We start from the raw sequence: 13907 nt of genomic DNA, 5'->3' as shown, positions 1-13907 counted from the left end.
TTGCTCACATAGCCACCGATGGCATTGCCCATCCTGTAAATACTGGGATATTTGGAGCTACATCCCATCAGTGTTCCATATTAGGGAGGTTAGTGCAATACTGGATAAACTTCAGGAAAGGTAGACTTGTGAGAGTCCGTAGTAGTGCGTTTAAACGTGCGAACCTTCGCGTTCGACGGCACTTTGCCCTGAGAATTTTGTGTAAACACTCGATAAACAAAACAATTAATTTCTTAATTTGACTTAAATTATAACCTGCCAAAGTGGATGATAAAAGGAGAGAAGATTGTGTAGATTTATTATTACTCTTGTGTAAACGGTATGTATGGCAGATGACAACTGTTTTTTATACGGTCTGATGAGCAGGTGAAGTGCTTATCACAAACACTTACAGCTACTGAGCTGCTCGATGAAAAGACCTTTATTGTGCTTTTCGCCAATTGTTTAGTGTTTAGAATGAGGTCAAAAATGAGTTATCAATATTATCTGCTTATTGTACAGTACAATGGATAATTTATTCGTATGAACGAGTTGCATTGGTTTTATTTGGCAGGGTAAAATTGTGGATTTCTCTCTGTCGGCTGTCTTCACGTCGTCATCGTTGCGGAAAGCAAATCACGGTAAGCGAAGCTCTGCAAAGCCAGTAAATGAATCGCAGTTTTTGAAGGGTTTACTTAAATATTTTTTAAATTTGTGAGGTAATATAAAAGGTTGCGTGCAGGCTGCTGGATTTCTCTGGAGCGTTTCGGTTTTGGACATCGTGTGAAACCTACAACTGTTACCATGTGGGATGTCGACGATGCAGGTTCTGGTTGGGATGCCACCGATGTAGCTTCTGGTTGGGATGCAGTGGATGAGGCCGACGGAGCGCAGACTTGTCTTTCTTCCGTTACTTTAGGTACATTTCCAACTTGACGAACAGATTCTATTGGCGCTCGCAATAGAAACTATACTTGTAGTTTTTTTAATGAAATTTTTTTAACATTTCAGATCCCCCCTGCTAAGAAACGACAGAAGCGTAAACGATCGGTTAAACAGCAAGAATGCGATCTCGAGCTGATACGGGCTGTAGCGGACTCGCTGGTTTACTCAATGCCATTAGTTGAAAAGGGAAGCCGTTTGGAAGAAGATTGCAGAGAAAATCAGCAAGCCTGAGCAGATAAGAAGCACCAAGTACTGTAGAGACAGAACGCGAAAACTGTTGTTGGAATACAAGGCGCTGAAAAAACCTAACGTTGACCCCACTGGTGACGAACAGCAACCAGAGCCTTCAGAGTTTGAGCAGTTTTTGGAAACTGTTTATGCAGCTGAAGAAGAGTCTAAATCAATGACGGAAGTGCAGAAAGTGAAAGAGTCAGAAAACAAGAAGCTGGTAGAAAAACTGGAGGAGAAAGCCAAACAAAGAATGGCCCTTAAAGCAGCGACTAATGGAGATTCGAGCGATCTTGACTGGGAGATGGATGAAGGTAATTTTTTAGCGGTGTAGAGTTAATGTCTGTACGCGATCGAAATTGCTTCTTGGTCAACTTATTGCTAATGATTGGTTGCAAATATATCTCTTGTGTAATTTTGTTAATTATTTGTAATTTTGTTAATTATTTGTAATTTTGTTAATTATTTAACTTATCTGCGTTGTGAATAACTGTAATCAAAATTGATTAATGCGACTGGCCACAACAAAATGCGAATATTTTGTGTGATTTTATTTAATGTATTGTTTAACAAACCAGCAACGTCACTCCGTTTTCTTTAATTTACAGAAGCCCGAGTGCGTCATGAAGAGGAAAATCCGGAGATGTATTCAGCAACTGGCACACCGCGCAAGAAAAAAGAGTCGAATGTTTTTACCCCAGTTAAAATACGTCTCCGTTTAAAAAAGTGTGTGGGATCTGGCAGAAGAAATCGCGATCAGTTATTCAAGGAAAAATTCCGCGAGGCGCAAGTGCGTAAGAAGAATTACAAGATAAACGAGAGGCCAGAGAATTCGATCGAGAGGAAAGAGAAAAGGATCGACAGTTAGAACGACAAAGGCTGGACGTTGAACGAAAAAGAACGAAAGTGATGCTACAGCTAGAAATGCGCAGTTAACTCTTTTACAACAAAGTCAGGAGACTATGCGAGATATGATGATGCTAGTGCTGAAAAGAATTAAGTTTTTTGGTGTTTTATGTTCAGTTTCAATCTAGAGGTCACAATTGCAGCAAAATTAGTGAATAGAAAAATCTTGACATACTCTGAAAATCATAAGCAAGTGTGTTTGATCACGAGGACCAGTGCGCACTTCCACTGTCAGGTAATTTATGGATTTCAAGATCACGAAACTTCTATACAGAAAAATACTCTTCCAGGGTTGGCGGATGACTGTCAAAATAGTCGCCGGTCTGACTGCCGTATAAACAAGTATGGGCATTCGCTAGAATTACTGCAACAGGAACATATTTACCTGGCTGCGTAAGAAAAACTTTCATATTATCTCTGTCTGTTATAAACCGAAAAAGCTGTTTAACTTTTTAAATCCCCATTCAACACAGATCCGAAGAGGTTTCATTTCGTCGTTCATTTTGCTTGCCATGAGCCGACTGTTGTGTTTTTGTAAACCGGCATGACGTACAGGCTTTTCGCATAGGCACTGTCAGCGTACACCATAAAGCGATTATCCGCAGCAATATCATATTTGTTGTTCAAGTCCTGGATACGATCAGCAAGGAGACTTCTTCGAAATACCGTACTGTCGTGTAATTTTCCGACACGGGCCATCAAACTGTAGAATCAAACCATTCGGAGCTTGCAAGGATTGAAACTTCAGGGCATGATATTTCTTGTATGAAAAGAACTGTCTCTGAATTTCATCTGGTCCTTGAGGGCGACAAACTTCAATCAGGGTTCCGTCCAGATATCCAATACAGTTATCGAATAGACATCCTTTTTCAACATTTTTCTGGCACAAATCTTTGAAAAACGCTTCAGTTTGATAAGGAGACACAAAAGTATGCAGCAACCGGGCCACAAAAGTATCGTATATATGATTAACACACCACGTAAAAATTCTGCTGATTGCGCTTTCTGGTTTTCCAAATATATTGCACACTTCAATCAGGCGTCCCTTAATGGCCAGTCGTCGCAGTAGAACACATAAACATTCGATCCCGCTTACAACAGACCTGTTATCCAGATAAACAATATCTGGTACGGAAAGAGCTGTCTTTAAACGATAAATATCCAGAAAGCTGAATCGGAAATTCGCAATACATTCATCATCAGTGAAAGAATTAAGGCGAAAATTAGTTTTTCGCTCGATATTCCACACCGGCCGATTCGGTTCAGAAAGAAAGAGAAATTCTTCATCGTCGATCGCATCACATAGGTATAAATCTTCTAAATGTCTATTCATTTTGCAATATTCTAAGATGAATATTTTGCAATATTCAATAGCTTCGCAAATGTAGTGTACTGATACAGCAGAAAATTCAAAGCCTACCAGCTACAGCATTTGCTTTGCGCAAGCTCAAATGTGACCGGTGTTTGCTTCCCGTCGCATCTAGTGCTAAAAGCGACGAGAAGTAGCAACCGCCACGAGAAGCGTGTTTGCGCAACGTCACTAGTATCAAATCTGTGATAATTTGTAAACTTTTAATTGTTCTCTGGCCACACCCTCTTGACGATGGCGGCTGAAAATATTTTTTTACGCATTTAATTTGGAGGAGGTTTATGTGCCCAGCTAGTTAGATAAAATGAGTCCGGTTAAATAAAATGAGTTAGATAAAATAAAATGAGAATGGTTAGATATAATGACGAAGAATAAGCCAGGCCAACATGTGTACACTTTCCTTACTTTTGTAAAGCTGGGTTCTTTATTGATAAAGTAACGCGGATGTGGAATGGTTCTACAAATTTGTACATTGATTGCTAATGCATGTGCAGTAGCAGCTTATAAGCTAGAACAGCATTGACGTCATTAGAGTACATGAGATATACATGTGGCCAGCATGCATTACTCATAGTACAACACGTTCTTATCATGACGCTTTGCCTTTCTTAATACTACACCTTTCTGTTTTGCAATTTGCAGTTTAAATTTTAATATGATAACAGACTTAACAGCCAAATCGTTGAAGACAAGTGATAACTGCATCACCATTATTTTGACGTCAAACTTAAAAAAAATTCTGGAGATTAAGTTGGGGTCGTTTGTGCCCGTCCACAGCTGTAATGATACCGTTGTCCGTTAATTTCATGTTTTGTAGTTTAAAAGCGCCTACTTCAGGATTTATTAAAAGCAGAATAGCTTAAGTAAGAATGAACTGATCATAAATATTAAGTGTGCACATAATGCACACCTGATATGTGAGTAATCGCCGTACTAATCGGCTTATTTCAACTGCACCGTACCATTTTTTTGCTGCTTGTTACCTAATGTTGGAAGCATTAACAACAGAGCAAACCACTATATACGTAATATCCTATACTGGTGCTGATGAAAATTGACACACTAATAATACATACGTGAAAAAAAACCGTTCATTTAGTCCTCATTAACGGCGACTTGTACGGAAGAAGCAAAATTTACAATAGTCTTTTTGCAAAATGCAGTAAACCGAGAGTCCGCATACAGTGTTCTTCGCTATCACAAAAGAACATTTCAACACACTCTGTACGATTTCTGCTCCCTATGAATTCTTATTTTTTCACCGCACGAAAAATTTCTTCACCGTACGAAATTCCTTCCTTTTTTTGGACTAAAATAACCTTCCTTCCTTTAATTTTTCCTTCATCTTTTTGACCACGGAATTTCATTCTTTTAATTATTCCTTCCTCGTTTTGACCTTGGCCCATTTATGGCGAGACGATTTGCATGAGCGTACCGGAAAGCAGCAAAGGGGAAAAGGAATAAGACAAATGATACTTCAAGGTTCAGCTTAATAGGGGGCCAGTGCCATATATGACTGCGTAATATACTCATATACTGTGCTGACGGAAAGTGAAAGTAATAGTTCTTACCTATAACTTTAATCACACAACAAGCAAGAATAACAATGAGATGGAAAGCAACAGGAAATGGTAGACCGATCGCTGGAATGATCGATATCATTCACAGCAAAGTAAAACCTTATATCTTAGTGCAACCGTGTTGCAACGATTCTAGAAAGTTCGGTAACTTTCATGAGAACAATAAACATGAGAACAATCTCTTAGATTGTCAAGCGTTATGGCCAAAGCCATAACGTGCTCATCCATGCACACACACACGCAGTTAAACAAGCTGTAATAAAACGCATCATGCACAAACACAAGTTTGCATGTAAGTACTATTTGTAGTACGAGTATAAGAAGAAGCCGTTAGAGAGAGTGATCAAATTAATAGTAGTGTTTTGTATCGCTCTGTAAAAAATATGCTGGAATCTTCTTCGGGCAAAAGTCTTTCGCCCTTGTCAACGACAGTTTTTTAATGTTATCTCTTCATCAGGTGAGTTGTCATTGTCTTTGCGATTCCAGTCTTGTATGAAAACTGGGTCGGGTCGTTTCTTTCTTCATTAGTGGTCGAATGATGATCTTTAATTGGGTTATTCACGTTAACATAGATTAAAAACAAAATTACGCAGTTCATCATTTCAACACATAAAATGACATAATACACTTCGTCCAGTCTCTTACCGATACATAACGTTTCCTGAACACAAGCAGCATTACCTCGCATTAAAGCAACACTGATTCTCTGCTTCAGAAACTGAGTGGATCGTTTCTCCTGTGTCCTCTCAAAAAGCATCTTACCGAGTATAGACATCTTACATTTCGATTCTTTACCCCACACACCCATTGTTTCAAAACCAAAGCAGAGAAATTGAAATTATCGCGTAAATATCCGTGCTTTGTGGTTTTCTCTTTGCCTCCGCCATGGTGGCGGCAGCGCCGGCTTCCTGGGATGTCTTCTATGATGTAGCTGGTGGCCATGGTATCCGTGCAGGTGACATCCCACACCCAGGATTTCCTTGACTGAAGGGAACTGAGGTCATGCCATCTGGCCTTTCTGGGTATCGCGGTAAAGGCCTGTGGCTCGAGAACGGAAGGGATACTGGCTGACCCACAGGCGCGGTGGATCACATCTCTGATTTCGTTATGACGGGAAATTTTCGCTTTCAGGTGCTTGCATCCCAACCCGTGATATCCCATTTGTCAACAGTGCTGCCGCATTTTGCACCGCGTTCAACGCATACTGGGGCGCCGATGCGTTGCGCAATGGATATCCTTACTGGTATTCGACAACGTAGTGCCGAGGCTCGCCACTGGGACTGCATTTAGCCACAACCCAGACTCAGGCTGAGACACAGCTAGCAGCCGGCTTTTGGTTAACGGAATCCGTTTGACGTAATACTGCTTCTTTTTCTGGTAAAGGACGACCGGGATGTCCCAAGCACGCTGCGAAGCACGAAAATTTTCATCAGGGAGTTCGCGGCCCCATTGATTTCCAAGCTTGTTCCGCACATGTCGCATATGCTTCGCTGTACAGGTCTGTCATATGTGGCACCAGCGAGCGAACCGAATTGACCGAGGCAAGGAATGCCGAAGCTAGTCGTTCAGTGCGTCTGATGCCCAAACCGCCCACCCGGTACAATGTACGACAAAAGAGGTTGAACTGTCGGTCCGCGGTTCAAAATAACCTCGCAACGACACGCCACCACTACTTTCAGACGCCTGCGCTCCGTGAATATCAAAGTGCAGCTATACTAGTTGCATATCAAAAGGTGTAGAAAAAATTTTAAACTTTTGATACTAAACCTGTGGCTGTTTATGAACAGCTAATTTGCTTTCTCGTGCACAACAGCAACAAAATGCTTAGCCATTTGCTTCCTCGTAGGCTACACATACTGAAATAGGTAAGCGTCAAGTTTTAGTGGTGTGCGCGAGGTTATTTTAACCGTTTGGTTTGCAATCAATGCTTAAATTGCTAATGCCAGGACCAAAGCAAAGAGTTAGAAATTTGTGCTGTATCCCAATAGCTACATAAACAGAACAACAAAACATAAGTACTGTAGGATATGAAGTTAGAATTATTACTCTAAATTTTACTTCTTCTAAACCAGTTTGGTCTCTAGATTGTTTTCGAAAACGTTAAGACGCTGAGCTATATTTAATCGCTTGCAGTTTGTGGGCAGTGTACTCCAATTTTGTTACTTGTTGCGATAGATCACCAGTACAAAAAGCAGCTGGCGCGTGACCTCTGAGAGTAGGACCTGCTCTCTTGTTTTACCCGTTTTCGGGAGGGCTGATGACGAACGAAGAAACGCATCGAGGTTGCTTGAAAATGTTTACCTTGCGGATTTTATGAAAAATCATCAGTGCTAACTTTTCAAATCCTGAAACTGATATTTATTAAAAATTTGTAAAAAGTGGTTACTGCGTTTTGCCTTCTCTGGGATGCGCCGACAGATGCCCACAAACGGTACAAGTAATCAGATCGAGGGAGAACCGGTTTCGTCAGAATATACTGTGCTGTTTAACAGGTTTACCACCTCGAACTCTGTTGCCTGCGTATTAAAAATCCGGCCTTCATATCAGGAGTTGTGTAACCATTTCTATACTCCACCATGGTGCAAGGAGTGTACATTTTCAGGCTATTCCGCGGCCGTACACCCTGGGATTACGAACGAGTTTGCCACTGCAGCTTCCAAGTTCTGGTATTCGTTAATGGCAAATGGTACCCAGTTTATCGACAGACGAGGTCGTGTTAATTTCAAGCCGTTTAACACCCAATGGTTTCAACCTTATGATGTAAGAATTATTATTACGTACGCCTGTATCCTGCTACAGAGTATGCCAGCATTACAATGTGCTTGAGCTTTAAAATATGCGGGCTTAAACTTAAAATAATCACCTTTAATTTTCTATCACAGGTGTATTTTTCGGGCGTGCTGGATGGAACTATTCGGGGCATTGCTGATCAACCAGCTAGACCGGGAGACCAGTCAATAACCTCTGCGCTGACCAACAGCGGATGGCTACGAATCGCGGACGATCCGGCCGCCAACGTTGGACAAAAGCTGGATTTGGCGGCTCTCACTATTCAGGTATCTTGATTGTTGCATACAAAAGGAAAACTGAAAACCACACAAAACTGTATTATTGTACACAATTTCAGCGTGGTCGGGATCATGGATTATCTAGCTACGATTTCTGGCGGAGTGTGTGCGGTCTGAAGATGGCCACTTCATTCGACGATCTCAGAGACTCCGTCAGTGAAAGCAATATTAAAATATTGTCGGCTGTTTACAGGTACGAGTATGACATGTACTGTAAGTCAGGGGCGTCACAGGTTCGGCAAAAGGGGGGTGTCCAATTTTGACAGGGGGGCAAAATTTGAAGGGGGGCAATCGGTTTTGAAAAACATATTCTGTCTGCTCTCTTCAATATTACTCTGTCTGTTCTCTTCTAAATTTTGACGGGGGCAATCGGTTTTGAAAAACAAGGGGAGTCAAACTCCGAAAAATTGCCGGTAGACACCCCCTCTATGACGCCCCTGCTGTAAGTAAATCTTACATAGTTTCACCACCATTAATTTCAGTATTTTGTATCTTGAATTGTCTTTTTAGTGGTTCTGATTTGCTTTTTAAATAATTTTGCTTGCTTCTTGCATAAACTAAAGCTTCGGCTGATCAACGCAAACCCATATAACTGGATTCATAAGTGCGATACTCCTCAATTATCGGCAGTGCTTTGACACTAAATAAGTCAATCGCTGGATACTATCATGATTTGCATTGGGCTTTTAGCATTCTGCCAAATCACTATGAGCTGACCGCAACCAATTTCGACCACTTCCAGCTTAAGGGAATCGTCCCGCGTACAGTTGTACACATGTTTTCAGCCGTAACACGCTACCACGCACTAGCTCGCTTCCTTTGAACTGAAAACTGATCGAAGGTCGCTGTGGTCAGCCATTTGCTGCTTGTTATAATGCGCATTAACTGCCGTATTGTTCAGGACACTGATAATTTCATAACTAGGGCATTACTATCATTCATTCATGAGTTCTATTCGTTTACACAGTACCGTCCATGATATTGACCTCTTCACTGGAGGGCTATCCGAAATTCATGAGCCAGGGGCATTAGTCGGGCCGGTGTTTTCCTGTATTATTGCAAAAAAGTATCGTAATCTGAGAGTGGGCGATCGATATTGGTATGAAAATGATCTTCCGGAAACCCGTTTTACGCCAGGTATGTCCCCTTGTTGCACATGCATACGATAAACTACGATCAAGGGTTTCGGCATTAATTACGTATTCTTTGTTGACAGAACAGCTGACGGAGATACGAATACAACCTTGGCAAGAATTTTATGTGAGAATGGCGACAATATTCCGTCTATTCAACCTCACGTTATGCTGCTGCCAGATTCGTTACTGTAAGTGAAATCTGGAAGCAACCGAAACTCGTAATTCCTACAATTTTTCAGTGGAAAAAGACAGGCATATCACGATAACTTACATTGTGATTAGACGACTTCTAATAAAAATGCTTTTGAGCAAAGGTTATGAGCAATAAACTAAGTGCAGCAATCTTCGTGATTGTTTCTGAAGAAAAACTAACAAAGAAAATGAGCGGCGCTTACCCTGTACAGCTATCCGTACTAAAGTTACGAGAAACCATTGACTTGCTGCTATAAGTCAACACACAGTACATTGCGATGCCATTAAATGCAGTAAGTACCAATGTATTCCTTGTATTTCGTCACAGGAACGCGGCAATGCCTTGTCGGTCGCCATTTTCTGCTTCCTTAGATCTCAGCTTGTGGAAAGCAGGTAAGTTTTGAGATTTCGAAATATCTGAAAATGTAATCCAACAAATGTGATCAGTTTAAAATTTTCCTGGTACAGCAATACCTGCGGATCCCGAAATCTCACCCGATATCTTGATGAACATCTTGGAAAAGGCCCGCGAAGAAGTCACCGTCACTGCCTTAGCTGATCTTGCCCGAGCACAGGCTCAAGGCAGCCAATCCGGCCGCATTCGTACCGCATTCAACAGCCCGACGGCCGCCGTCCGAGCCATGAATCTCGAGTCCAACGCCTTCATCCAGGGCACCAAACATATACTTAAACGCCAATTCGTCAACCGGACACCCTCCAATTACCAATATGTCAAGTGTTATGTCCAAGCTGAAGCGCTTTGACGGACTGATTAAACCCAAACTGGATGGACCAACGGAAAATATACTTAACATGCGCCGAACGCTTCGTCCCGTGCGATCACACCAGTAGGTACCGCAGCATTTCGGGTTGGTGTAACAATCTCCAGCACCCCGAAAGAGGATCATCGGAGAGGATATTCGGCCGTCTGCTCGATCCCGCCTTTGCTGACGGTGTCGACGAACCTCGCAACATGAGCGTCACAGGCGTGCCTCTGCCGTCCACCCGGGAGGTCCAACTGGGAGTCGTAGAGGATGTGGATCGGCCGCATCCTCGTTACAGGTAATAAGCATTAAGCAATAATTTGGCTTTAGCTCATGCACAACCTACGTCGCGTGTTTTAACATTCGTCAATCTGGCACAAAGTTAAGGCATCATGATAACTTGAAATCTTGCAGAAGAATTTGTAGAAGTTCACAAAAAAGAGTGAAGTATAAACCCAACGCTTTCTTACAAAGCTTGCTTACAAAAAGCTTGAGTGAAGCTTGCTTACAAAAAGCTTGAGTGAAGCTTTCTTACAAAAAAGATCCCTACGATAATTATTTCGTATCGAAGTCTTGAATTCACGTAAGCCGCACCCCCGACTTTGTTTTTCGACTTTTAAACTGAAACATGCACTTATTAAAATTTTAGCAGTATTCCATTCACTGGAATAGCCTGATTAATTAATATGCACCGACGACAGACCAGCAGCACCGTGCCCTCCGATCTTGTCGTACATTCCAGCTTCGATGCACTTACTGTAAATTCTATAACAATAAAGATGCTTAGAGCAGGATTGCATTATGCGTGCACGGTACAGCTGAAGTACTGCCATTGTTAATACCGTTTTTGTTTTTTATTTCAGCACATGTTCATGCAGTATGGCCAGTTTGTGGATCACGATATGACACTAACGCCCATCGCAACTGCTTTGAATGGGTTCAATTTTAACTGTCGATCATGCAACGCACAGGAGATGACCAGTGCGAATTGTCGGCCTATCCCGATTCCACTGGCGGATTCAAGTATGACCCCTTTTATCAGCAATACTACGGAGCGTCGCTGCTTGGCTTTTATCCGCTCCGCAACCGGCCGCACATCGTTTGGAGCGCGGGAGCAGGTGAACCAGAACACGGCATATGTGGACGCCAGTATGGTGTACGGCAGCACTCTCTGCAAGACCCAACGTCTGCGGACGTTTGTTGACGGTAACCTGTAAATTTGTTTTCGGATTTGCATCATGCACGCTTTGTAGCTGTGGTTCGGAAATGCAGGCAAGCTGAATTCTACAAAGAACCCCAATGCCGGTCTGAAAGATCTTCTGCCAACCACAATCGACTCAACTGATATAGAATTCATCGAATGTCTTAATTCGGTTCCTGGAAATCTTCTTGGCTGGAGATACGCGCGAAAACGAAAGTCCTGGATTGACTGTTTCTCATACCATATGGGTAGGTGGGGTGGACAAACGCATGAAAATGGTTTGTCGCATTCGATAAACAAGGCGAAGGTCATCTGCAAGGAGGTGGTTTTTATGGATAATATTACGTTAGGCCTGTGGCAGCTACTACAGTAAAATCTATGTACATTGAACACCTGTGGTTCCATCAAAAGCGTTCAATGTAGAAGAGTGTTCGATATTCGCAGTAACTGCCCCTGGGGGGCCCCTCGGGGTAACTACGTGGGGCGCCCCGTATTGTACTGTTCATTTAGCAAGTACATGTAGGTTTTGCTGTGTTATATAATTAGTTCAAAGTTTTGGCTTTGCTTTATGGTAAGCTCAACTTTTGGCATTCGAGTGTCATTTTCGGATATGAGAATGTTCTAGAGCGACCAAGACAAGTCAACTGTGTAGCTGGATAAGGGAAGACTGCAGATTAAACAGAGTTGCCGTTTTGACTTTTTGTGACTTATCGTATCTCTTGACCCAGCGATCGGGCTTTTCGTAAATTTGGTGTTAGAAAGAGCGCCAAAAATGCGAAAACCATTTTTAGAATACAAAATGTTCGTTTCATCTTGAGGTCGCACGAAAATGATACGGCAACACTAACCGGTAAGATTAAAGCCAGATTTTAGTTAACAAATGGTCAAATGTGCATTTAAACCAATAATTGGCTAAAGTTTTTCTTGTGATGTCATTTTCATTCTCACGCCGGACCCGGATTTTGCACCTTTGTTCACATTGAACAGAGCGATTTAATTAGTACGGTTCCGAGTAAAGCGTTCAATGTTCACTTTACACAGATGTTCACTGTTCGCAGTGGCCCCCCTGTGTTATAGTCAACGAGGCGCGCCGGTTCCTAGCCAGGCGTTCAATGTAGAGCCCTGTTCAATATTCGCAGATGTTCAATCTCACAGATTTTACTGTAGCTGCAATACGAGGAAGTTGCATGTGCTGTTCTATCGATCAGCGGTGTTCCATACAATCTTTTAATGCTTTTATGCATTCTTTAGCGTTCTACCATAAATGAAATGCTTTCAGATGCGTTTGCGTAACCAAATCGCCACCGAGCTGAAACGGGTGAACAGTCACTGGAAAGACGAACAATTGTTTCAAGAACCGCGTCGTATCCTGATTGCCGTGCTGCAGCATATCAGCTTCAATGAGTACTTCCCACGCATATTAGGCGAAGCACTGACTCAAGCAGTCGATCTACGATCCCGACGTTCCAGTTATTACACGAACTACGATCCAAACTGTGACGCAAGGCTGGTCAATGAGTTTTCCGCCGCGGCGTTCCGTTTCGGACACACGCTGGTGCAAGTGAATTCGGCCGGTATGACAACAATTTTATCGCCGGCAACCGCAGCCGGGTGAAGTTAATGGAGCACTTTGCCCGCGGAGACATCTTGTACGAGGATTTGGGAATCGATCAGTTGCTCATTGGTTTAATTGTGGAGCCGATGCAAAACATGGACTCTGTTGTGACAAAAGCTCTGACGGATCATTTGTTCGAAGACCGCAGTAGAAAATTCAGCGGACAGGATCTGGTGGCCATCAACATAATGCGCGGTCGGGATCGCGGTCTCCCGGGATACAATGAATTTCGCGAATACTGTAATTTGACGCGTGCAGCCGATTTCAGTGATTTGACTACATACATTCCGGACGAAATTGTGGAGGCGCTTAAAAAAGTCTACAAGCATGTGGATGACATTCACCTGTACATTGGGTATTCAGTATTTTGTAGGTGCCATAGTTTTTTTAAACTATACATATTTTAACGTGTGCGCGATTTGAAGGTCGCTTATGAGTTATGGATGACTGATTTTGAGAATGGGAAGAGTTTACTTTCGGAAGCCATCAACAGCAGCGACTGTTGATGGCTGGCCCAAGGCTACTTCCGAGGTATATGATTAACGACTGTGCTAATGACAACAGTTGCGGTAGGTGACACTTTCGCTTTGTTAGCAACATGTCATGGCGATTGCCGGTAATTCATTAACAAATGCAAAAGTGATTTTGATGTTGCTCTTTTTTGGGCGTAATATTCAACGTTAAGCAGTTATGCAATCCGCCATTATTATTATTATTATTATCGAACCAACAGTAGCCAAACTCCACTAGGGAGACTTTTAAGGCTATTTGGAATTTATTTTTGGTATTTTGATACCACAATACTTTTTTTTGGTTTGATTTTATGAGATAAAAGTTACTCATCTGCGAATCGAACCCAGGCTATACAGTTCAAAAGCCGAACGTATTACCACCAGGCTATGAGCAGATTAACATAATATTATG

General features: G+C 42.2%; 1 protein-coding gene across 1 annotated transcript; it reads left to right on the top strand.

The window, feature by feature from the left end:
- The first annotated feature begins 7181 nt into the window (after positions 1–7181).
- Positions 7182–13470, top strand: LOC129602106 (peroxidasin homolog pxn-1-like). Its single transcript, XM_055501073.1, is given in 17 exon segments — positions 7182–7438; positions 7500–7767; positions 7890–8063; positions 8135–8268; positions 9043–9212; positions 9292–9309; positions 9312–9399; positions 9732–9796; positions 9872–10122; positions 10124–10210; positions 10212–10465; positions 10955–10979; positions 11031–11373; positions 11440–11551; positions 11553–11616; positions 12648–12927; positions 12930–13470. Coding segments are annotated over 16 exon segments (2610 nt in total). The 5' UTR covers positions 7182–7438; positions 7500–7683; the 3' UTR covers positions 13391–13470.
- Positions 13471–13907: the final 437 nt, after the last annotated feature.

This window comes from Paramacrobiotus metropolitanus, unplaced genomic scaffold (genome assembly GCF_019649055.1).
Source record: "Paramacrobiotus metropolitanus isolate TYO unplaced genomic scaffold, Prichtersi_v1.0 Parri_scaffold0000329, whole genome shotgun sequence".
In the NCBI taxonomy this organism is placed as follows: Eukaryota; Metazoa; Tardigrada; class Eutardigrada; order Parachela; family Macrobiotidae; genus Paramacrobiotus; species Paramacrobiotus metropolitanus.
Note: the sequence above shows the minus strand (reverse complement) of the source record. Positions and strands in the feature narration are given on the sequence as shown.